Below are 24,630 nucleotides of genomic sequence, written 5' to 3'. Positions count from 1 at the left end.
TGTCTTAATTGAACTAAAGCCTAATCCTGGCTTAATCTAAGCCCTGTCTAGAAACCAGGCCTGAGTGATATAAAATATATATTATTAGACAATTAATTTGTAGCTATTTGACTTCTTGGCTCTTTTTTGTTAGCAGCAAATGTTCATTGAAGTTGAAGTCCCCCTGTAGTCAATAATTGTAAACTCATCTTTGATCACCAAAATTACATATTTAAAAAAATGTTCCTTAAAAAAATCTTCATGCCGTGCCTCATTTAGTGTACGGGGTTCTATGAATATGCAAATTAGCCCCGCCTCCACTCACTCACACCAGCTCAGTGATCCACTCTGACAATCACACGTTGACGTGATTGACGTTTCTAGGTAGTTTGTGACGTCAGAAACACCAGTGATTTCAAACCGCGTTTTTGAGACTCTTTGGTTCACTGCAGTTTTAAAGAGAAAATACTCAGCAATGGTGTTGACATGCATTTGTACATGGTTTGTCTTAAAGCATATTAAAAACACCACATTGACATATAAACAACATTAAAAGCTTGATTTTTACCACAGGGGGACTTTAAAGTCTTTTATCAGTGATACCCTCATTTCCTCCTATATTTTTGTTCACTTCCTTTCAGCAGATAAAAAAATTATCTGAAGCACCAGCAAGTGAAGGGCGCAGCCTCTCCTCTCCAACCTATTTCCCAGCTTCCCTTTCCTCTTCCTGTCTGTAAATCTGTCCCATGTCCTGACTATCCCCTGGAGAGCATGTAGCCTATTGCTATGACAGTTTTTCAAGATAGCGTCTGGTCACTGACTATCAGACAGAAAAATCTGATTTACAGCACTGTTCAAAAGTCTGATCAGGTTTGAAATTCTGGTTTAATCTAATTTAAACCTGAAAATTAAGTTTGAAAGGGGTCAGACTTGCCCTTTTCTTATTATACTAATATGTTCCGGATGATATAAAATAAATATGTAAGATCTGTCACTAATTGTTACATCCCAAGGGGCGTATGTGTGTTGTATTGCTGTTGTAGTGCTTGTCTCTGTGTATTCCATGTCTTTCCTTGTTGCTCCTCCCACTATCCACTTCACAGGTTTGGGAGTGCCACCTGATTTGTGTTCCAGCTTGTTAAGGTGTGAGTGGAGCAATGTATATAAGAAACCAGAGAGTTCCAATCCAAGAGAGAGACTGAGGCTTTCCTCTGAGAGACTGTCATCTTCCGGTCCCAGCACTTGTTGGTTTCATTGTGTTTGTGGTGTCAGTTATAGTGCTTAAGTGAACGTTAAAAGAAGGTGTGCTAACTTCTATGTGACTTTGTGGTAACCTTGTGTTTATAGTTAGCATCATCTAACTGGAGTGTTTTTCTTTTAAGTTAATATACTGTTTGGTTGTTTCTTTATTGGGATCATTTGTAGGAAGGTGTATGCCATTTTATTTGATATACTGAATTAGTTTTCTCCTTTGTTAAATAGAGAGGAAGTAAGGGAAGTGTTTGTCTTTTGATTTTATTAATTTTGAGTCTTTTGAATTTTATTTATTAATTAATTATTAAATTTGAAGCTAGGTAAGTTATTTCTAAAAACCTTTAATAATAATCTTTGTTATTTTGGCCGTTTCCCCTCCTGAAGTCCTATCTTTATATCCCACTGATTATGTAAAAATAAAACTTGTGAAATATTGTTACTTTACAAACTGGTGTCCTTGTAATTTGTGCTTGTCCTGGGACCTGGAGACAGGAGTTATCTCACCCTCTCCCCGCAACTTTTGTTACCTTCCTTTCCTTTCCTGCCCCTAGACCTGAAACGGATTGTAACACTATTCAAATAAGTACATTTTTACATTTGCCTTGTGAACTCTTTGTACAAATGGTCAGATGTTCTAGCGTCCACTGAATCACAAGATGCTCTTTGGAATATTCTCAAATCATGCTGGATAACAATGGTGTGTTTTCATACACCTTTTTCACCTAATAGTTGGTTTCTCAAATACTGCAGAGGGAGTATTTCACATGTTTATGATACTGTGCAGAGGAGGTTGTTTAAACACATTAGACACTACCTTAATCTTGCACACAGAGGAGGGAGTTTTGAAAGTTCACAGAGTGGATGAAGCTTTCAATGGGAAAGCCTAGTTACTCATGTAATACACACCCAGATAGGACCAGTTAGACCCGCAGAGCGATAGTTTGTTTCTTCCCTGCAGCAGTTAGGTGACTCAAACATTAACTGCTTCTGCTTTTTGCTAATTTGTCACATGCCACCCACTGCAGGAAACGGTTAAAGAAAAGTAGCTTATTGGTAAATTCTCCTAGACCGGTTTGCATTTGTCACTGATACAAAATCCCATTGTAACAGCAAGTACTAAAACTAGACCAACAGGTTTGACCAGACAGGTACGTCAGTCATCTTCCACCTGTTGTAAGATTTACATTTATCACATTAGGCTATCACTCAGCAGTAAAGCCGCCAATTCTTATTTCATAACAGACAGCCCGCCAACAGGTTTAAATGCAAAGTTATATTTAAGCAACATTGTCTGTCCAAATGAGCAATCAAATATGAACTATTAAACAAGTCTTTCGTTTTGGCAAGGCAATCATTACATTAGCCTATTTGATAAGCATGCTTATGGCGTCTATTAATCCAACACACACAGGACAGACACACACACACTAAAGGAAAAAAAAACTCAGGCAGACTAAAGTTTTTACACTACATTTTTAAAAGACAACATATTGTTTCAGCCTGCCTTAAGTCTAATTCTGAAGTGCATGTAAACCATAGACTGTAAAAACGATGTAAACATGATAGTATGGGACGGGTGTGTGTCTTTATTAGTTTGTTTGGAGCACACACATTCTTCTGTGAAGTTCTTACCAAGAGGAACAGACAGAAACCAGGTGTCAGTTGTTGTACAGAATGTATTTGAGGAAGGTTTCGTGATACACTTGAGTGGAATTGTTGGCAGGAGTCCATCGTAAGCTACCTCACAGCTAAGTGAGTTCACTGGAACAAATTATGTCTAACAAGTAGGAATGGTAATCACAGACTAATGAAACCATTTCTATTAAAATGGTTTAATGTTGACATACAACCACAAAATGGCTAAATTGTGAGAAATCATTGTAAAATGATCTGAAATAGTCAGACTACAAATTTCCTTTAAAAAAAATGTCAACTAATAAAACATACAGCCAGCTTTGGCATGACCACATGCCAAAAATATACATTTTTTTTGTATTCACGAATATACATTTTTACATTCCATTTGAAAAGTTCAGAATTGCTCTCAACTTTGAGCTGCCCTCTCCAAAATGATAATCTTACAATTCATATATGTGTACAACCATTGTCATAACATACAGCAGATCCAAATGGCTAATATTCTAAAAATACAGTATAAAACTATAACTTACATTTCTTTTGATGATTAGAGTACAAGGATGCTTTTATAGAAACGAAAAATTCTTGAAAGATTAATTAAATCGCAGCTTTCTCTCATTTTACCTTTATAAAATTCAAGTTAATCTGTGCTCTTGCCCAAGGTCTTTTTTAATCTAACAAAAAGGGTAGAAGAACATTTGGCAGGAACGCTTTGGTAGGTGTTTCTGTACCTGATAGTTATTATTTGGAAGCCCTGTAAAGAATTTAAGGCATTAAAGGGAATACATGAAAATAAATTATTCAATAGAATTCTCCTTGAGCTTTCTCCTCTTGTAAGATGTTTCTATTATGGAGTGAAGAATTTGCAATTTGAGATCTTGGCCAGGTTCAGATATTCAGTTGTGTGTCTGCCCCCAAAATCTGAAGACAATAGGCACATTTTAGTCTTTGAAAACAGAGAAAATGTGTTGAAAATGGAGAGAGAAGCTGCAGTTGATCCTGATGAATCCTCACAAGTTTGTAATGGTCACTAATCAGTGTCCCAGTGCTCTGACAATGAAAAGACGCCACATTGGGCTACCAAGACTCAACCAATTCATTCTTGTTTCTTAAAGCAGGTTATTACCAATCCCTTAAATGGCACGAGTAAGAGCATAGAGGAAAAGAGGTTTCTTCTCTAATGTGTCCTAAAAGGAGTATTTCGGCTGGTTCAGTGTTGAGCATGTGTGATCAGGGTTTATGAGGATCTGGGTTAACACCAGTCAGCGATGTAGTCAAAGTCTGCAAACTGCTCCTGCTCGTTGACTGTCAGAACCCTCGGCTCACGAGGTGGAGTCAGTATCGGTGCCTCTGAGGTGAATTCGTCATCGAAGTTACTAACGTCCTCACGGCTTTTGATGGTCGGCACGAATGGAGGCCGGATCTTCTTTGTCAGCAGTCCATCCCAGTCCATATTCTAAGGGAGAATAAACAAATGTGTGGTAAGGACTTTATCGGTGACACATGGAAGTAAAAAAAAAAAAAAAAGGTAAAACAGATGGCCTACTCTGAAAAACGGATGCCTCTTCACTTCCTCCGCATCTCTTTCCCCTGCACCAAGGCGCCGCTCTGGATTTCTCCTTAACAACTGGATAAAGAGGAGAATGTTTTAAGCTTATAAACATAGCTAGTAAATTAATGCTAAGTGTCATAACAAAAGAGAACTGCCTTTCTAAAAAGCGGTGTTGTGATTTTAAGGATCGCCCTATACAATAAAATGAGGTGTAGCCTAGGACAATAGTTAAACCAAAGCAGGACATGTCCAAACATACCCTTCTCATTATGGAAATGGCTTCTGTGGAGAGGAACCTTGGATAGCGAACTTCATCATTAACAATACTGTCAAACACCTCCTCTTCATCATCGCCAGGAAATGGGGACTGAGAATAAAATGAGAAATAACCCATCACCACACAATCTCTCCATGTCATTTACAATTACACGACTTCAATGCATAATGCACTTCAATTTAAAAAAATTTTTTTAAATGATTATATAATTGAAACAATTTCAGTGTACTATTTCAGATAATAAAATAATGGAAATAGCTGAAAAGTGTCTTAAAGTGAATATATAGCTTTTTATTTCAATATCACTTAACATGAATTCATCAATATTATATCACTATAATAGATAAATAAATAAAAAGTTAAAAATAATTATTAACTACAGTCTTAATAAATTTTCCCCTTGGGATCAATCAAGCATTCATCCATCTATCATACCTCTCCAACCAACATCTCAAAGATGAGAACTCCCAGACCCCACCAGTCCACCGCTCTTGTGTACGACGTCTCTGTTAAAACTTCAGGTGCTAAGAACTCAGGAGTTCCACAGAACGTACTAGTACGATCTTTAAAGCCCATTCCTACATGATGGGAGATGGAATGAGTTACACAAACAGTAATGACAAACACATAAATCACACAAACATCAGTAATACAAGTACATTATCTACCTTCTTTGCAGAGACCAAAATCCGCAATCTTAACATATCCCTCAGTATCTACCAAAAGGTTATCTAGCTTCAGATCCCTGCAGAAGAAAATGTATGACAGTCACATGTGGTTCACAGAACATTCATTAGTCTTCAGTTTTTACATTCAGCACTGACACTTACCTGTACACAATTTTATGGTCATGCAGAAATTGCAGCCCCAAGACTACACAAGCAGCATAAAAACTGAGGGAATAAAAAACAAAAAACTTTTTAGCATTTTAAGTAAGAAATGATCATGTCAAAGTAACAGCAGCAATGGTAAATTCAGCCACTCACACAGCACGAGGTTCAGAGAACACGTCTGCATGAATGTGCATCATCAAGTCTCCTCCGGCTGCATACTCCATGACGAAACACACATGCTCCTTGGTCTGGAAACAAGCGAAGAGGTTCACCAGGAACGGATGCCGAACACTGTTCACGGTCTCAAAGATCCTCTTCTCACACATGAGGCTGTGGATATATAAATTAATAGTTAGTATAAATGGATAGTTGATGAAGAATGTCCATTTTTTTTTTTTTACTTTTCTGGTTAACATAGGCATACATACTTTAGGTGCTATATTTAAGATGGTCAACTTTATTAAAATGGTCCTGCAGTGTAACAAATGCATTTTTAAAGACTCCCTTGTGGTGAAAATCAAGTTTTTAATGTTGTTAATATGTCTATGTGGTGTTTTTAATATGCTTTAAGACAAACCATGTGCAAATTCATAATGCACAGAAACACAAAACGCGGTTTGAAAAATTGCCGGTGTTTCTTATGTCACAAACTACCTTGTAACCATAGTTTGTGTAATATTAGCAACACATTACTAGCCGTTTTATAACGTAGTCAAGCAAAAGACGAATCATATTAATCACCGTTATGTGTCTGACGTTGTAAAGAGCGATACCATCGTGTAGCATTTACTACAGTAAAGTTGGCCGAGAGGAACAGGTATTCTGAGCTGGTGTGAGTGAGTGGAGGTGGGGCTAATTTGCATATTCAGGGATCTGCATATACTAAATGAAGTAAGGGTGTACAGTAACATTAAAGCTATTTTAAAGGCGCACCAAAAAAAAAAAAAAAAAGTTTAAATATGTGGGTGGTGTAGGGGGGTGGTGGTGGCGCAATGGATAAGACACATGCCTTTGGTGTGAGAGACCCGGGTTCGAATCCACTGTGAGACACCAATGTGTCCCTGAGCAAGACACTTAACCCCTAGTTGCTCCAGAGGCGTGCGACCTCTGACATATATAGCAATTGTAAGTCGCTTCGGATATAAGCGTCAGCTAAATGAATAAATGTAAATATGTAATATTGGTGATCAAAGATGAGTTTTAAGGGATACAACTATTGACTACAGAGGGACTTTAAAAGTAGAAACATTCATGTAGTCCGTTAATTAACATGGCCACATTAACTGTATGCATAATAATTATAACAGATCATGAATGGAGCGTTGCATGTCAAAATGCATATAATATGTAACAACGACTAATGATAATGTATGTTACATTACAAATATATGTAGGATATATTAGAAGCATACAATTTTTTATAAAAAATTTCCTCAGTGCCAATCTAAACTTAATGTTAATCTAAAGTCAATTACTGACAAAACACAAATATAAATACATAAAATTATATATATAAAAAAGTTTTAAAGTTGGCACAATTTTCACAATTTTGCATATATCATCAACTAAAATGTCCACTAAAATTTGCATTAACATATGACATTTAAGACAAAGTAAATGAAGACTAAAATGAATGAATACGACAAGATGAAATTTTGTGGAGCCCCTAAAGGAACATTGGATGGGAAAAAAATATGAGATGGACGGAAGTTCTCCAGAGAAACTTTGTGTCCACTCGCAAAACTTTAGAGTTCTTTGCTAGTGAGTTTCTTGAGGGAACGCAAAAGGTTTTGCTAGCAAATGCAAAGTTTCTCGAGAGAATGCAAAAGCAATGAAATATATTTGTTCCATCAAAATGTCACTTTAGGGGCTCCGTAGAAATAGACAATTCGTCAAAAGACAAAAACTGTAAGAACACTATGCTCTGTGGCTCCAACATGTCTAGAGTACAGCTCTGACTCTTTTCGCCTTTAATAATAACAGGAAGTAAAACAGGAGCAGAATACTCCCCACTGTATACAATTACTGATGTCTTTACAAATGCTTCCAAGCATCGTCAAGTACATGAAGTTATAAGTATAAGTTATAAGTCACTTAAACACACATGCATAGCCTTTACCTGTCCACTTCATCTCTTGCAACAATGTCACCTTTTTTCAAAGCTTTAATGGCAAACATTTCTCCAGTGGTCTTGTACTCAGCAAGTAAAACCTATTGAACAATTAAAGAGATGAGACATTGAAACAATCTCCTGCAGAAATCACAAACTGGTGGTGTGTAGAGATAATCTACAATACATTACACAATTACCAAATACAAATGGTTAATGCACTGTGACCATTACATTATGGCACATTTGCAAATTTTACAGAGCTCACCTTATTGCACATGTGAAAGCACAACATTTACCTTTCCAAAGTGGCCACGCCCCAGTACAGCTATACATTTGAAGTCTGTCAAACTGAATTGAACTTCCTCTTCTTCCCTAAAAGCATGAACATACACTTTGACCATTTGACTACAGTTAATGAATGCATGTTTATATGTAGGCATGATGTCATCAGGAAATGGGGAACAGACTACCTTATTTCAGTTTTTCGTTGAATTGCAGTCAGTTCCAGGTCAGGCTGCTCATTTTCAACCAGACTGTCATAATCTGGTTTAGCTACTGTTTTGTTCAGGAAGTCAAAGGTCGCTAGGGCATCCTGTAGGCAAGAGGTACTTAAGAGTCATTCCAAACCTTTGCAAAAGAACTCTCCTTAAGGGACAGTTCTGCCAAAAATGAAGATTCTGTCATTGTTTACTCGTCATCATTTTGTTCCAAACCCATGACTGACATTTGCCCATCAAACACAGAGCAGCATGTTAGGCAGGATGTTCACGCTGTTCTTTTCCTTACAACAGGGGCAGTCAAGCCCATAAATGACAAAAAACATACACCATATGATAGCTTTTTGCAAGGAAAAAAAGTCTTCATTCGCTTCATTCACATGACTTGGCATGCTATATTTAAATATGCATGAAGGTCAATGAGATTTGAGAGCTGAGGTGAAGATTATCAGTGAACAATATTGAGTTCAATTTCTTTTCCTTACTGAAAGCAATCATATTACTTAAAAGTTGTATGAACTACATTAATGGTGCTTTTGGTCATTTTGAGGGTGATTTGAGGTGATCATCACCCACTTTCATTGTATGGAAAAGAGTGCCATCAACATTTTGCTGAAAATTTTCCTTTTGTGTCCCACAGAATAAAAATAAAGTCAGATGTTTGGATCGACATGAAGGTGAATAAATGATGACATCTTTCACATATCTCAGTTTTGTGTAAACTATCCCTTTAATACAACCCCTCCTTTACCTGCACATCTTTTCTATCTGGGATCTTATCCGGTGGTGCTGTTTCCTCTATCTCCACTTCGATGGAGTGCCGTTTTGAGGGAGGGGTGGTTGCTTTGTCAAAGTCTAATTTGGTCACAGTGGGGTCGCTGATGAAGAGAAGACAAATCATAAAAGTTTCCGCATAGCAATAGTAACATTATGGAATGCATACACTGGGATACAGACCAGGAATGTTAAGTCATCTCATTATCTAAATATAGAGCACCAATTATGTTTCCAGACAGATTAGTCATTGTTTATCAAAGACTGCAGAATAATTTGAGGGCTTTCCGCTACTGATGCTCTTTTAGGAAATTAGTCTGTGTGGATGAGATGGAATGAATTTGTACACATATGCACCTGGGTAGGGAGTGGGCGTCTGGGTGGCCGATGGGTGCCATTTCAGGGCTAAATGCTGAGCCCAGATCAGCCGCCTGAGGACTGAAGGAGTTATTGATTGACGGAATGGCTCTTCTCACCAACCTGCCCCAGGTGGCGATGTTAATGTTCATCTGAGGGGCACGCGGGAACGTTTTACCTAAGAGGAACAAGGTTTGAGATGAAGAAACTTCTGAGCAGCAGATAACATTAGTTTCAAAACCTAGTGCGCTACTTATGGAGGCAATATTTTAAAGCATCGTAGACATGTTTTCTAGCAGGGTTTATACAACTATGGGTGTGTTCACACTTGTTGGTTCTTTTGGTCTGGACCAAAAAAGAAAATGATACATTTAGTCCTGGTTTGCTTAGTGTTCACTGGCAATTTTAACACTGAACCTAAAGATAAAAAAACTAAAAAATGCTGTGTGATGCTCATTATATGTTATTTATTATATTTTACCAGCTGAGAGCTCACAAATAGCTTATAAAATGTGTAAATGAGTTGAAAGAGTCAGGAATTCCTCTGTTGTACACACAAACAAAGATCTGCTGCAAGACGACGACGTTTCCAATGCCTGTACTGAACTGTAATTGGGCAACATCGCGACTATGTAGAGACAAACCAGGCATGCTTGAGCATTCTGTGCTTTTTAGGGTCGCATCAAGTGACATCGGGTCATATTTTTGGTTTGTTTAGATGTCTGTGGTCTGTTGTATTCATATTTCAGTCGAACCGCTTCGGAGTTCATTTTGAAGTGGACCAAGGCCCACCTTTTCAGGGGTCTCTAACAGAGCAATCGCACAAGAGTTCGTTTTAATCAAATCAAATCTGCCAAGTGTCAACACCCCAAGATACCTAATTTTAGCTACACTGAGACAACATAGCATGTATCCTTCAAATAGTGTAAAAAATTTTTTTATTTATTTATTTACAGAGAGGTGTTCTAATATCTTTTCTATTGCTCTTTGAATGAAGCTGGCCACCAAATAAGATTCACATGCTCAGAGTAGCTGAGGTTACAAAAAAGTACAATTTGGTGCTGCTTACGAACAGTGTTTTGCTAAGAGACAGTGAATAGCAGAAGAATCCAGAACCGTAAATTGGATTTATTTATATACATTTTTTTAAACACCATACCAAATACTAAAATCTGAACAGCTGTCTGAAAACATGTTAACAAAGTTGTGCTACTCTTGTCTACCAGAGTAACCAGGGCAGTATTTCTGCTTCTCTACAAGCGCCACAATATCAGAGAGTGATTTTACACATTCATTCACCCTGTCTTAAGTTTTTTATGCATTGGTCTAAACAGCTAACGGACCAAAATTACGTCCTGAACATTTGTGTTGGTGTGAATAGACTGTTAGCTTAGCAACATGCTAACTGAAAACTTGAAGTCTCCTATGCATATCACTATTTGTGTGACACCTATAAGTTAAGCTGCCAGTTCCAAATTTATCCTTTATGAGGATCCATGAAAGATAAGTGCTTTCTCAGAAGGCAGCTGCCTATGTAGGCAGTAGACAGACAGTTCATGAGATTTTGGAACACAGCTTAAACCAGCTTTTCACCCTTTTTGTAAATACATGGTTCAAGCGAGTTCAAAAAAAAGGTCAAAGTTCATTCTGACTTCACAGTGCAAACACTGGTCCCGCAGCAGAGCAATATTGAACCACAGAACTGTGTTAAGAGTAGGCTGCTTAATCTAATCTGTTTGAGTGAACATGTCAACCATTCTCAACACTGAGGCATATTTGCCACTTCATAATCTTACCTTGCTGTTTGGAGAAGATTTTCTTTTGCCTTTGTAGTTTAGGTCGCCTCTCAATAACTGGGTTAAAAAATGTAACCTGTGTCCAAAGAGACAGAGATAATCTCCAAAATATCCACAACAAGGCCATCAAATTTGTGTATTACATGTCTGTGTGTAGTGGAAAAAATTTATTTACCTCAGCAAACAGTGTTCCTTGTGGTTCCAGGTAGAGGCACATGCCATGACGCTGGTTGTCCAGGAAGTCCTCTAGACGTAAAAACTTAACAGCACACAGTGAGCGCCAGTCTCTCCAATACACAGCTATCTCCAGTTCACGAGACTACAGGCCAAACAGAAAAAATATTCAATATATGATATTAAGTATATTACACACTTTAAAAGATTAAAAAATTGCAATTGCTTTGCAATCATACAGGAATAAATTACATAAAAAAAAAAAGAAAAGAGTTATTTTAAATTGTAATAATATTTCATAATATTACGTTTTTTTTAATAAAATAAATACAGCCTTGGTGCACAAGAGACTTGCCAACCCTAAACTATTGAACGGTAGTGTACATGCATTTAGGCTAAAACTACTAATGAAACTAGTTTTGTTACAGTGTTGTGCATGGTTGCCAGGGCATTGCTATGTGGTTGCTAGAAAGTTATGGGAGGTGAATCATTCATGTCCAGTACAAAAGCTGAATTTTAAGGGCCTAACACCTCACGGTTTATGCTGTGAGTATGAATCTATAGTATGAGCAACAGTAACAGTGAAGCTTAACCCAGCATGCACCTCTTATGAGTATTACTACGGTTCACAGCCAAAGGTTTGACATTTACAGGCTTTTTACAGGTCTTTTCAGAGTCTGTCTGCCATAGCACAACTACTAATTAGAGCTCTCTCGTTTCCTGCCATGAGATTAAAAGATTATGCCGTCACACATTCAAAAGCAAGTCAAAACACACAGACATGCATGTGTAAGTTCATTCAATAATCAATCCTCAAATATAAATTGAATACAATCACATAGCAAGTAGTAAGCCTCCAAATCAGTCTTACTTTGAACTATTTTCAATATCTTCCCTAAGGAGTAATTTAATTTACACTTATTTTGGGAGATGTCAAGAAGAAACCTGTGCAATTCCATAAAAATAAAAAGTGTCTGAAATCAACCAATTTCTTAATGTGGAGGAATGGAGATGCATTATAAAGATGAACAAATAGGGAACTAATGTTGATTGTGAACATAATGACAATCATTAAAAGTAAACTGAGGTTTGGTTATGCTGCAACAGTGTGACTCAATAATAAATATACTGCAGAAAGGAACATTTATATATGTTAGAATTAAGAGATTACGAGTGATGACTTCTGATCCGCCTTTTGAGAGTTTCCATAAGAACTGGGTCAAATCTGGGATTAACATTTCCAAAGTTAATTGAGAGAGGCTGGAATGGCGTGCATGTGTGCATATGTGCATATGTGTGCCCATTGACTCATGTGTTGAGGGGATTATGGGATAAGACTGTGGTTTGACAACTGTGCAACTGACTTTTATGCAATTTCTCATGCATTACCCGGTCAAGTTCCAGTGTGAACTTCTGGTCCCAAGATTGGTTGCTGACTGGCTTCCAATGGGTCTGTCCCACAACTGTGTTGTCCAGCTTCAGAACCGCACTGATTTCATCTGCCATAACAGCACAAAATACCTCTTAAATTATTTGTCTTTAACAGAGGCATGAATATATTCACAAGAGATTTGTATTTAATACATTGATTTATTGTCATTCTTAAAAAAAATGCTGTGATGAAAATAAAAATATCCCTTAACGACATGAGTCTGCACGATAAAAAAAATACTTAGACTAAAAGTTTTAAAAAAGCAGATGGGATACAAGAACAGATCTTGTGTAACTGCCTTTCTTGGACAAACTTGACTGAATTTACAGGGAGATTATCAAAGCAAATATTGATATTTTCAGTTACTTGTGATTTAATTAATCTGCAAATCATGTAATGAATCATTAGCATTTGAATTAAATGTTTTAAAAAAAGTAATCAAATAAATTCCTATTTTGAATCGACAGACCATTCAAAAGTTTGGGATTGTCAAGATTTTTTTTATGTTTTTGAAAAAACCAAGGCTGCATTTATTTGACCAAAAATACAGTAAAAACAATAATATTGTGAAATATTACAAAATTAAAGTAATTGTTTTCTATTTTAATATCTTCTTAAATGTATTGTAATACTGTGATTTCAAAGCTAAACTTTCAGCATCATTACTCCAGTCTTCAGTGACACATGATCCTTCAGAAATGCTGATCTGCTGCTCAAGAAACATTTATTTTTATATTATCACAGTTGAAAACAGTTGTGCAGCTTAATATTTAATATTTATAACATTATAAATTACTTTACTGTCATGTTTGATCAATTAAATGCATCAGATAAAAAAGAAAAAAAAATACTGGCCTCAAACTTCTGAATGGTAGTGTATTCCCTTGCATACAAGTCAGAATAAGTCTCTCTTATTTTCCACACAACTTTATAGAATAAAAGTAATTTTGATGGGAGACAATGACTGAAGATGAAATCAAGTCAAATTCAAGAGCCTTAGTTTGTAGTTCGCTAAAAGCAGACTGTACATGAGTGAATGTAGAGTAATTTATATTGGCTACTCGATTTGAAATGGTGAAGCCCAACGGCAATACAAGATCCATAGAAATGATCTTAAATGGGATTTTCAAAGGGCATTTAAAACAAATACAAAGCCACTCAACTGGACAGATCATCGGACTTGGATAGGGTTCTGGTGCTGCCAGATTTGTTCTTGTTTCCTCGGCTCATAAATGAGGAGCGTGCCTCACTGGGGCTCCAGCCGGGTAGAGGAACAGCTGCTGTCTTTGAGCGACCCGGGACGTTCTCCAGGAGGTCCTGACAGCCCATGAGCCTCACGTCTAATGTGCCTGCGGATTAACAACAGAAACCCTACTCAGAGCCAAAAACGCTGCATGATCTTGAGATGTAAATCACCAAACACATCTATTCTGATTAACACAAGATAATAAGTGTGCAAACAATTACAAATGTCTATTTCAAGACACATGCAGTAGTTATAGAGCCTTATATGGAAAGCAATACATGGTACAAGTCTATAATGGTAACGTAAGCTCTCTCGTTCTCCTTTAGAGTGAAGGTCAAAGTTGTGTGTGATAAAGCCAAGGGTGGGGGAGGGGGCCGCTGGGGCCGAGTGTGTGGACACTGTGCGAAAAGTCGAGTGTAGTTCCTACATGCCTATACCCAGACAGCTGTTCCCCCTCTCAAACAGAGTTGAACGTACAGTACCATGTGTTGTGATAAAGGACTAAAGGGCCCATTCACACGGGGAGAGAATATTTGCAGAGAACAAGAATATAAATTGAAACAATGCATTCTAACAGAGACAAAAATTCAGCTGAACACAGGAGACAAAAATTCAGCTGAACCCCCCATACCTTTATTTGAATTAAAGCCTAGAAGGATAACTTTTACAAGCCCTTTATTACAAGCTGCCATCATTAAAACCAAGCTAAAATGAGACCAGTAAATAACAAGAGTTCAAAACACCTTGAGTGCCACGTGACTGTATGAATTTTGTTTTGTTACCGGTCAGAGCAGCAGGTTTGGCCACAGTGCTGTACTGGTTGCTGGTGGATATGATGCTTTGGCGGGGACTGAGAGGTGGGGAGGACACCATGGCTAACTCCTCCATAATCAGATTGCCCTTCGGGTGATTTTTGGGCAACTCACTGAGTCTCTGCTCCAGAGAGAACTTCAGCAAGTCTAGCTTCTGACTGGACTCATTCAAGCGGGCTTGAGCCTGCAAGACAAAGTTAGACAGCGTTTACAAATGCATTGAGACTAGGGATGGGTACCGAAACCCGGTATTAAACGGGCCCCGGTGCTGAATTGTGAAAGACCGCTGGATCGATAAGCTCGGACGTTATCGGTTCTGCTGTCGGTACTGGAGAAATTAAGAAAGTACACGTGCCATTTATTATTGCTATTAAGAAATTATTATCTTGCTAATTTAATCTCGCCAGCCACTTCTATATATAATAATATTGAACCATTATTGTCTGTGATGCATTTTTGCTAAAGAGAGAGAGTGTGTGAGAGAGAGAGCGATCTTTCACGCGCCGCAACACAACAGCCCTGCTTAATGAGTGACGATGAGGACAGAACTAAACATTCAAACGGTTACACTTTAGATGTTTGATATTAAACAAATTTTATTTTAGATTTAGATTTAGATTTTGGCTTCCAATGATTATAAAAGCCGCATTCTCTCCAGCGCAACTTCCTTCCCTTCACAGCGGTGCGCTGTCATTTCTCCCTAAAACCCAAACGTAACGTCAGAATCTGCACGATCGTGATTGTTGTAAAATATAGTCTATACTGATGCTAAACTGCGGGACACGTTTGATAATAAAAGGCTATTAAAAGTACCAAAATTGACGCAATAGACGCTGTTCCAAAGGCGGCGCGCGCTCCGAAACACACCGCAACGAGACAAGCAGCAACGTATATTTTGGGCTTCGTGTGCGCATCTAACCGATCAAATTTACACACAAATATGTCAAAATGGCCTTCTTGGAGATTCACGTAAACAGTTTATTCACTTAACTACAGTTTATGTCTTAAATGGGCGTAAATAGTTTTGAGAAAATATGATGCGTAATAATGATTAGATCTGCATTTGGTCTTAAAGAGGCAGCAGTCTAATAAACCTGCTGACGATTGCTCCATTAATGTGAATCAAACAACAAAAGGCAAAGAGAAAATCAGCGCAGCTCTTGAATGAATAATTTTGGCTTTTATAAGCTTTAATCCATCTATGATAAACTATGCAGTGTTATTTTACATCTGACTTTATTAGATGTCTTTTTAGCCCATATTACTCCTGAACAGTAATCTCAGTAGACATTACTGAAATTAAAGCACTGGGTATATAATTTGTATATTTGTTTTATTGTATACTTTTTTTATATGTGTTTTATATGTGTTTGTACTTTGTTTTTGGTGTCCTATGTCTTCTGTATATAAAACACAAAACCCTGCACCCTTCTACATAACATACATGTTTTATTTGTTTTGTTAAAGCATTGCTTTTATATATATTTAACATTTCAGAATATAAAGCAATATTAATTATGTTCTAAATAATTTTTCCCCTTTTTTTTAAATAACGAAAAGAACCGATAAGAATACCGTTAAAGTACCGGATCGATAAGGAGTATCGGTAAGAGTAGTAATACCGTTAAAACCTTAACGATACCCATCCCTAATTAAGACATAAATACACACATTTTAAATGCAGTCAACAAAACCTACAAAGACCTTTGAAAGACAAACCAGATTTAGAACCTGTCACAAAGATAAACAGTTTTATGTGCGTAACATTGGCAGTGTGAGTGGAAAACCGCATGGTAAATCTATGGGATAGAGTCTGGGCGGATGCCACAGTTGAAGACAAACTCTTCACTACCTTGTGGAAGTTCAGGATTCAAATTTCTCTGTGAAATTAATGTGTAACAGAAATTGTTGTAGATGAGGTTTGTTTTTTAAACTTTTTTTGGAATGAATATTTCTGTGTTAATTATTTGCTTTAATTCAGTTATTATTGTGTGTAGGAATGCACAATATATGGGTACCTAATCAGTTATGGCCAAATACTAGTGATTTTGCCATTTACTGGTATGGGTAAATTTTGGATATAAATCACCCTATATTGGATATTTTGCAGTAAATACTGCTTCATTTGAACTCTAAAGTGCTGTTAGACACTTATAACATATACCTGTGAACGTAACATGAATGAGAAGCATTAATAAAACTGTTACCAAAATAAAAACTTGATGGTTTACATTTGTAAACATTGGTATTGTGTTTACATGTAAATATTGGTATTGTAATATTATAGTTGTGCTATAAAATTATTTGTTTGTTTGTTTAATGCCATGCCTGCTACCCCGGCTATATTCATGGTGAGAAAGAGATTAAAAAGGAACGATTAAAATAGGTTTTTGAATTGTATCTTAGATAAAAAAAATTATATATATATATATATATATATATATATATATATATATATATATATATATATATATATATATATATATTTATATATTTAAAGGTAAAACTAGATCAGAGGCCAGTTGCATAAACATAGCCATTATGTTAAGACTGTGTCTTAAGAACTAGCATGATCAACTAGAAGTTAGTTAGGGGTAATCAGTCTTACGGTTCGGTGTCAAATTAGACCAATCTACGTTTTTATGTTACTGACTTTAAAAAGTTATTAACAGTTTTAAAGAATAAAATTGGATGACTAACTTGTAAGACTAGTCTTAACAGTTTATGCAACTGGCCACTGGTCTTCATTAAAGGGTAACCCTCGCCAAAATGCAACCTAGGGTCTTTTTGTTAATCTACTTGAGGCAAACTTTTGTTTAAAAGCATAATTAGAATGGAAACGCCACTTAAGTTTGACCGTATTTTCGTTTTAGGTTAAAATGCCTTGTGAATGGGGCACTTTTATGATAGCATCAAAAATCGCTATTTTTAAAACACCAAGAAGGTTCGAGCATTGAGCATGTCCATTTCACTGAGACATTAGTAGCTGTATTAGTATCAGTGATACTGGCCTTCATTCATAAAAAGATGCCATTAAACAAGTATTTAAAATATACTGTCTATGTTGTTTCCACATTAATTTGGATGGAGATTAACTATGATATTCTTACATTATAAAACATTTAAAAAGTATAAAAACTTTAATGTTTTTAATCGCGATTAATCACAGAGAAAATGTGTAAATCTAGTTACGTTTTTTAATTGATTGACAGCAGTAATATATATAGCTCTATTTAAAAATAATTAATAATTCTATAATTAATGGGATGATTTTGTCGGGGGTGCATTGGCAAAGAAAATATAAATAATAAAACAATATTTTACATCTACAAAAAAAAATTGTTACATCTTCTGAAACAATATTGCAATCAGTTTTTCCAAAACTCCAGCCCTAAAATTAACCCATGACGTTTACCTTGCTCTGCCAGTAGAGCAAACGCAATAATCAATAACCTGAATAATAAACAGGTATATTAATCCCAAATATACACAATGATTCAGTGGATATGGCTAGTATTCTGCTTGACCACTATCATGCTAAGCTAACATGATTTTTTTTGTCGGGCTGTCTAGATCATGACATTTTATGTGTTGTATTCCAAAAAATTTTTAATTTGACTATGCAAATTCACCTTCTAATAGGTAGGAAAGTGACACATGAGTGAAACAAATTCATGACAGTTCTAAAACTATTTAACCATCCTGTGTAAAGTGAGAAAGGCTGTAAACATTTGGACCTTGAGGCAATGCAGGCTATTAAAAATATCTAGTAAATGAATAACTGGATTAAATTGATACAGAAATGAAAGTGTTTATATAAGCACAAGAAAACGATCAATCAATGAGAAGCAACTATAAAAACAATGATTTAGAAATGAAGCCAACCTCTGAATGAGCTTTCTTCTCCGTCACCTTCCCTGTTCCAAGCAGTTTCATCACGTTTTTGGCACCCTCTGCCACAGCAGACTCTATCCGGAAGTGATGTCGTAGCTCTTCTATCCTCAGGTCCAGGGGACTGATGATAGGCTTGCTTGAAGTTACTGCTAAAATCAGATTTATGACTTTTTACCACACTTCTGCCCATTTAAAGTGCAAATCATAGATATAATTAGAGAGGATATCAGCTATACCACATACCATCATTGTTCTCATAGTTCATCTCGCTGGTCTGGCTGGCTTTAAGGATCTGCATTCTAATGAACTCTATCTTTGTCTTGCTGTCTTGAAGCATCTGCTGAGCTGCTGCGAGCAGTTTGCGGTCCTACAGATGTAGCCACAGCAGAAAAGTAAAAACAGAGGAGTTCAGAAACAAAAGGAGGAATAAAATATGCAGAACCATAGTTTATAAACCTTCAAATATGAATATAAAAAGAGATATGCACTTGAGTTCAATTTCTATTCAGACAACAATGTCAAATAATCCCTGTTCACACAGATCAGCAAAAACAAATATAAAAACAGTATTTTGCACACCAGGCTAGTAGTTGGCGATGTCACTTAGTAAAAAACACTACGTTGCCTATAGACTGAACACGTAATACGACTGCGCATAACGTCACCGTTTACACAAATTCACACTTTTGTAGTTTACACAGAAACGATAGTTTATCATTTTCAAAAACTTGCACTTTAAAACCCATTTTCAAAAGTTTGCGTTTTCAGGCCTCCATAACGCTGTTGTCATGTATATGAACAGCCAAAATGCATAAAAAGTTTTTAGTTGAAAACAGTGTCGTGTAAACTGCACCTCAGATCCCTTTTGAGGCGCCCTAGAAAATCCCCTTAAACATATTCTTAAACACCTGTCAGTTTGGACAACTGTAAAAATTGTTTTAATAAAAATGTGTGTCCTGAATGTCTGTATTATGTATTAACTGTTTATTTTTATTTTATTTTTTTATCTGAGGCCATGCTGTATTGTGCATATAAATCATAGTTGAAACATGACCTATCATACCTTCATTAATTCATATTCTTAGTGTGTCTTACTTTTATGATTTAAAAGTTATTAAAGTAAAACCAACAAATGAAAACCTTGCCGTTTGTCTGAAGTGTCAAGGGATGTTTCCTTGTCACACCAAGCATTCAAATCTAGTGAATGTGAGTGAGTCAGGAGTCTCTATGGACTGAACTTCCTGTAAGGCTGACATTACCTTAGAGGCCTTTCCTCCGGATGTCTAAAGCAGCTGGGAACCTGCATGAAGGACTCACCACTTCATTTTGACTGACCAGACAAAACCCACATACTGGTAAATGTGTAATTTTTTTCAGGGCCTAATATTAGCTTAACCAATGGTGTGAGTTTGGGACAGGGTTACCCGTATGGTCCAGCATTAAAAGACAGGGAGTTTTGTTTGCATGCAATTTGATTTGTTGCCACAAGTGGCGCAAAAATGACTCGCGGGCCAAGAGAAACGTAGGAGTATCTCTTAATCAGTGCGAGTCAAATTAAGTCATGTGCCGCAGTGCTGAGCATGTTTTCGTGACAGCTTTTTGGAGGGTACTAAACTGTTCATACATCTGGAAATGAGTCAGACTCCCTTGTTCTGTCTCCCTATGTTTATCACTCCATATATTTCGCCCACAAAGACTGTGCTGATTTAACAACTCCTTTGTGAGTCCAAGATGATAATTTTAGCCATAGAGCCTCTTTAATTAACCGTTCTTGATAAAAGGCAGGAAAGGAGGGTCGGACACTCCAGACCAAAGCCAAATCAAACCATGGATTCCGCTGATACTACATATATGTAATGAGACACACTATATGTACAGTAACCAGCACTGATTTCCTGAGGGGGAGGGTGGAGAAACATAACTGAACTGTTCTATTCCAGTTCTCCTTAATGTCAGCTGCACCCTAGGGGGTTACTACCATGACATTGGCATATGTGTATAAATGAGTCTGGTCTGGCTTCCTTTACCTCTTTTGGAAAAAGGAAAGGAGATTTCATCTAATTTTAGAGAACATATTTGCTAACATCTGTTTTCATTTCTTGGGATGAATCTCTCACAAGATCTTTAAGAGATCAAACGGTTTATCTTCTCTGCGAGTAAGAGCGAAGTACAGTATTTAGTGTAATTTAGACCTGAAGTGTTTATTTTTTTATACAGTACTGTACAAAAGTCTTAGGCACGTTAGTATTTTTTAAGAAAGTTATATCTTTTTTGCCGTTAATTGTAATAATCTGTGAGATTTTTTGTATGCACAAAGCAGTCTAACAACAGCCGGTACGCTCCACACGGAGATCTGATCTCGCCATAATCGATTACATGAAGAAACAGAAAAAAAATGAGAGACTAAATCCAGAAGAACTGCTCTAAGACTCTTGAAGAAACCTACCGGCAAAGCTACAGTACTGAGCAAAGTTTTAGGCACTTGTGTGAAAATGCTCTAAAGTGAGGATGCTTTCAAAAATAAATGTCATAAATAAATATGATCAATTAACTTATATGAACTAAATCAAATCAATATTTGGCGCGACCACCCTTTGTGGGTGGGTCTCTGTGTAGAGCATACCGGCTGTTGTCAGACTGGATTATTACAATTGATGGGAAAAGACATTTTTGGAAATGTAAACATATTTCCTAAATGTAAACATATTAACTAAATCAAATCAATATTTGGCGCGACCACCCTTTGTATTTTTTTTCCCCCTAGCTACACTTGCACATAGTTTATCAGGTAGCTTTGCAGGTAGGTTTCTTAAAGTGTCTTGGATACATTGCCGCAGTTCTTCTGGATTTAGTCTGTCTCAGTTTTAGCGGTTTCTTCATGTAATCCCAGATGGACTCAGGTCTCTGTGTAGAGCATACCAGCTGTTGTCAGACTGGATTATTACAATTGATGGGAAAAGACATTTTTGGAAATGTAAACATATTTCCTACTGTGAAATTTTTCTTCTTTTGTTAAAAATACTAATGTGGCCTAGGTAACAAGTTTGCCACTTGAAGGTTGATTTAACTGAAAAATGTAAACACAGTGGCTCCATCAGTACTAACAATGCAACATTGGCTCAATTAATGCTGTGAGTTTGTTGTAGAACTATTAAAAAGGGGGAATGTTCAGCAAACCTGTTTAATATTGGGCATATTTTTTTTTACAACTGCACTTTGTAACAGTCATACAAAACAAAACAAAAACATCTTGGCCATTCTTTCCAGATAATTTATGTCCATCAAAATGACTGTTCTTATCACAAGCAAATACATTAGACCACACAACAGATTATCTAAACGCAGACTACTACCTTGGAAGAGCCGTTGGAATACATTTGTATCATATTTTCCGCTCCCTGTTTCACTTTGAGCTCGATGTCGGCCTGTTTCTTCAGAGCAGCCAGTCGGCTATTGTTGGTGGACGTCCGGGCTTCACTCTTGGGGGTGTCTGGGGTTAGTGGGTACTCTGACATTGAACAAACACAAATCAACATCAAAGAGTTAATAACGCACTAAAACAACAATAAATACAGCATGTTTGAAATGTTGTAGAAATTACAGTGACTGCAAACATATGGGCAGTAAATGCACCCAAGATTAGTGAAACCACACACGATCCTTCAGGGCAGGTAGAAAATGCTAAATGCAGGACAGCTAGCATGAGCACAACATCATTTTATTACGATAGTAAGCCACAAACAACTACACAGAAAAACAAACAAAGTGTAGCTGAGGATGATTAACTTAATTTGTTGCTTTAAACCCTTTAAAGGGTAGTCTCATACAGCCAGGCTTTTAAACGGCAAAAGGTCCTGTTCACATTATAGCTAATTATGTCAACCTGAACCACATACTTATCCATCCAGAAATATGACAGATGGAATATACAGTTCTGCTTGTGGATATCTTGTTTAATTGCCTCTTCAGTGCCTTAAAGGATTAGTTCACTTCAGAATTAAAAATTCCTGATAATTTACTCACCCCCATGTCATCTAAGATATTGATGTCTGTCTTTCTTCAGTCGAAAAGGAATTAAGGTATTTGAGGAAAACATTCCAGGATTTTTCTCCAAATAATGGACTTCAACAGTTATCAGTGGGTTGAAGGTCCAAATTGTAGTTTCAATGCAGCTTCAAAGGGCTCTACACGATCCCAGCCGAGGAATAACTGTGCTTTCACACCGTGGCCGGCGAGAGCGTTAAAGTAACCGGAAGTCATTCATTTTCAATGTGAGCTGGTTACGAGCGGCACAGCGCTTCTTGGACTGTGTGGGCGTCGAGGAAAGTTGAAGTCAGGGCAACTTTATGGTTAGGGATGGGTATCGTTAAGGTTTTAACGGTATTACTACTCTTACCGATACTCCTTATCGATCCGGTACTTTGACGGTATTCTTATCGGTTCTTTTCGTTATTTAAAAAAAAGGGGAAAAATTATTTAGAACATAATTAATATTGCTTTATATTCTGAAATGTTAAATATATATAAAAGCAATGCTTTAACAAAACAAATAAAACATGTATGTTATGTAGAAGGGTGCAGGGTTTTGTGTTTTATATACAGAAGACATAGGACACCAAAAACAAAGTACAAACACATGGTCAAAAAAAAAAAGTATACAATAAAACAAATATACAAATTATATACCCAGTGCTTTAATTTCAGTAATGTCTACTGAAATTACTGTTCAGGAGTAATATGGGCTAAAAAGACATCTAATAAAGTCAGATGTAAAATAACACTGCATAGTTTATCATAGATAGATTAAAGCTTATAAAAGCCAAAATTATTCATTCAAGAGCTGCGCTGATTTTCTCTTTGCCTTTTGTTGTTTGATTCACATTAATGGAGCAATCGTCAGCAGGTTTATTAGACTGCTGCCTCTTTAAGACCAAATGCAGATCTAATCATTATTACGCATCATATTTTCTCAAAACTATTTACGCCCATTTAAGACATAAACTGTAGTTAAGTGAATAAACTGTTTACGTGAATCTCCAAGAAGGCCATTTTGACATATTTGTGTGTACATTTGATCGGTTAGATGCGCACACGAAGCCCAAAATATACGTTGCTGCTTGTCTCGTTGCGGTGTGTTTCGGAGCGCGCGCCACCTTTGGAACAGCGTCTATTGCGTCAATTTTGGTACTTTTAATAGCCTTTTATTATCAAACGTGTCCCGCAGTTTAGCATCAGTATAGACTATATTTTACAACAATCACGATCGTGCAGATTCTGACGTTACGTTTGGGTTTTAGGGAGAAATGACAGGGCACCGCTGTGAAGGGAAGGAAGTTGCGCTGGAGAGAATGTGGCTTTAGTTTTTAATGGTTATACCTCAAATATCATCTTTTTTTATAATCATTGGAAGCCAAAATCTAAATCTAAAATAAAATTAGTTTAATATCAAACATCTAAAGTGTAACCGTTTGAATGTTTAGTTCTGTCCTCATCGTCACTCATTAAGCAGGGCTGTTGTGTTGCGGCGCGTGAAAGATCGCTCTCTCTCTCACACACACTCTCTCTTTAGCAAAAATGCATCACAGACAATAATGGTTCAATATTATTATATAAGAAGTGGCTGGCGAGATTAAATTAGCAAGATAATAATTTCTTAATAGCAATAATAAATGGCACGTGTACTTTCTTAATTTCTCCAGTACCGACAGCAGAACCGATAACGTCCGAGCTTATCGATCCAGCAGTCTTTCACAATTCAGCACCGGGGCCCGTTTAATACCGGGTTTCGGTACCCATCCCTATTTATGGTAATAAGCTATGGCGCGATTTGGCGACAACCAATCGGAATGTAGACTTTCGCAATAAGACTTTTTCTATGTACACAAGAGGCCTATTACTCACAAACATTGTTCACAAATCTGTCAAAATCTGTATTAGTGAGCACTTCTCCTTTGCCGAGATAATCCATCCACCTCACTGCTGTGGCATATCAAGATGCTGAA

The 24,630-nt window shown here is 36.8% G+C and overlaps 1 protein-coding gene and 1 long non-coding RNA gene across 5 annotated transcripts in view; one reads left to right on the top strand and one right to left on the bottom strand.

Moving 5' to 3' along the window:
• Positions 1-2,807: 2,807 nt before the first annotated feature.
• pkn2b (protein kinase N2b) overlaps positions 2,808-24,630 on the bottom strand; it is a 44,977-nt gene continuing 23,154 nt past the window's right edge. The window contains exons 3-22 of one of the 4 annotated variants that reach the window (XM_082136744.1): positions 21,979-22,136; positions 18,872-18,995; positions 18,620-18,777; positions 14,705-14,918; positions 13,840-14,025; positions 12,634-12,743; positions 11,246-11,389; positions 11,071-11,146; positions 9,275-9,452; positions 8,895-9,021; positions 8,117-8,238; positions 7,943-8,018; positions 7,653-7,744; positions 5,687-5,863; positions 5,531-5,593; positions 5,369-5,445; positions 5,136-5,278; positions 4,683-4,790; positions 4,418-4,498; positions 2,808-4,327 (exon numbers count right to left, since the gene is read on the bottom strand). In XM_082136744.1, the coding sequence (XP_081992870.1) occupies positions 4,124-4,327; positions 4,418-4,498; positions 4,683-4,790; positions 5,136-5,278; positions 5,369-5,445; positions 5,531-5,593; positions 5,687-5,863; positions 7,653-7,744; positions 7,943-8,018; positions 8,117-8,238; positions 8,895-9,021; positions 9,275-9,452; positions 11,071-11,146; positions 11,246-11,389; positions 12,634-12,743; positions 13,840-14,025; positions 14,705-14,918; positions 18,620-18,777; positions 18,872-18,995; positions 21,979-22,136 (2,618 nt within the window). In that variant the 3' untranslated portion in view covers positions 2,808-4,123. The remainder of the gene's footprint in view (positions 4,328-4,417; positions 4,499-4,682; positions 4,791-5,135; positions 5,279-5,368; positions 5,446-5,530; positions 5,594-5,686; positions 5,864-7,652; positions 7,745-7,942; positions 8,019-8,116; positions 8,239-8,894; positions 9,022-9,274; positions 9,453-11,070; positions 11,147-11,245; positions 11,390-12,633; positions 12,744-13,839; positions 14,026-14,704; positions 14,919-18,619; positions 18,778-18,871; positions 18,996-21,978; positions 22,137-24,630) is intronic. The other 3 variants (XM_082136746.1, XM_082136745.1, XM_082136747.1) reach the window with 3 other exon arrangements.
• On the top strand, positions 5,870-7,424 carry LOC309474531. The gene is made up of 2 exons (XR_014197368.1): positions 5,870-6,484; positions 6,686-7,424. It is a non-coding gene; the product is annotated as an uncharacterized lncRNA (long non-coding RNA).

The sequence above is a fragment of the Leuciscus leuciscus genome, assembly GCF_965113295.1.
Source record: "Leuciscus leuciscus genome assembly, chromosome: 14".
Classification (NCBI taxonomy): domain Eukaryota; kingdom Metazoa; phylum Chordata; class Actinopteri; order Cypriniformes; family Leuciscidae; genus Leuciscus; species Leuciscus leuciscus.
Note: the sequence above shows the minus strand (reverse complement) of the source record. Positions and strands in the feature narration are given on the sequence as shown.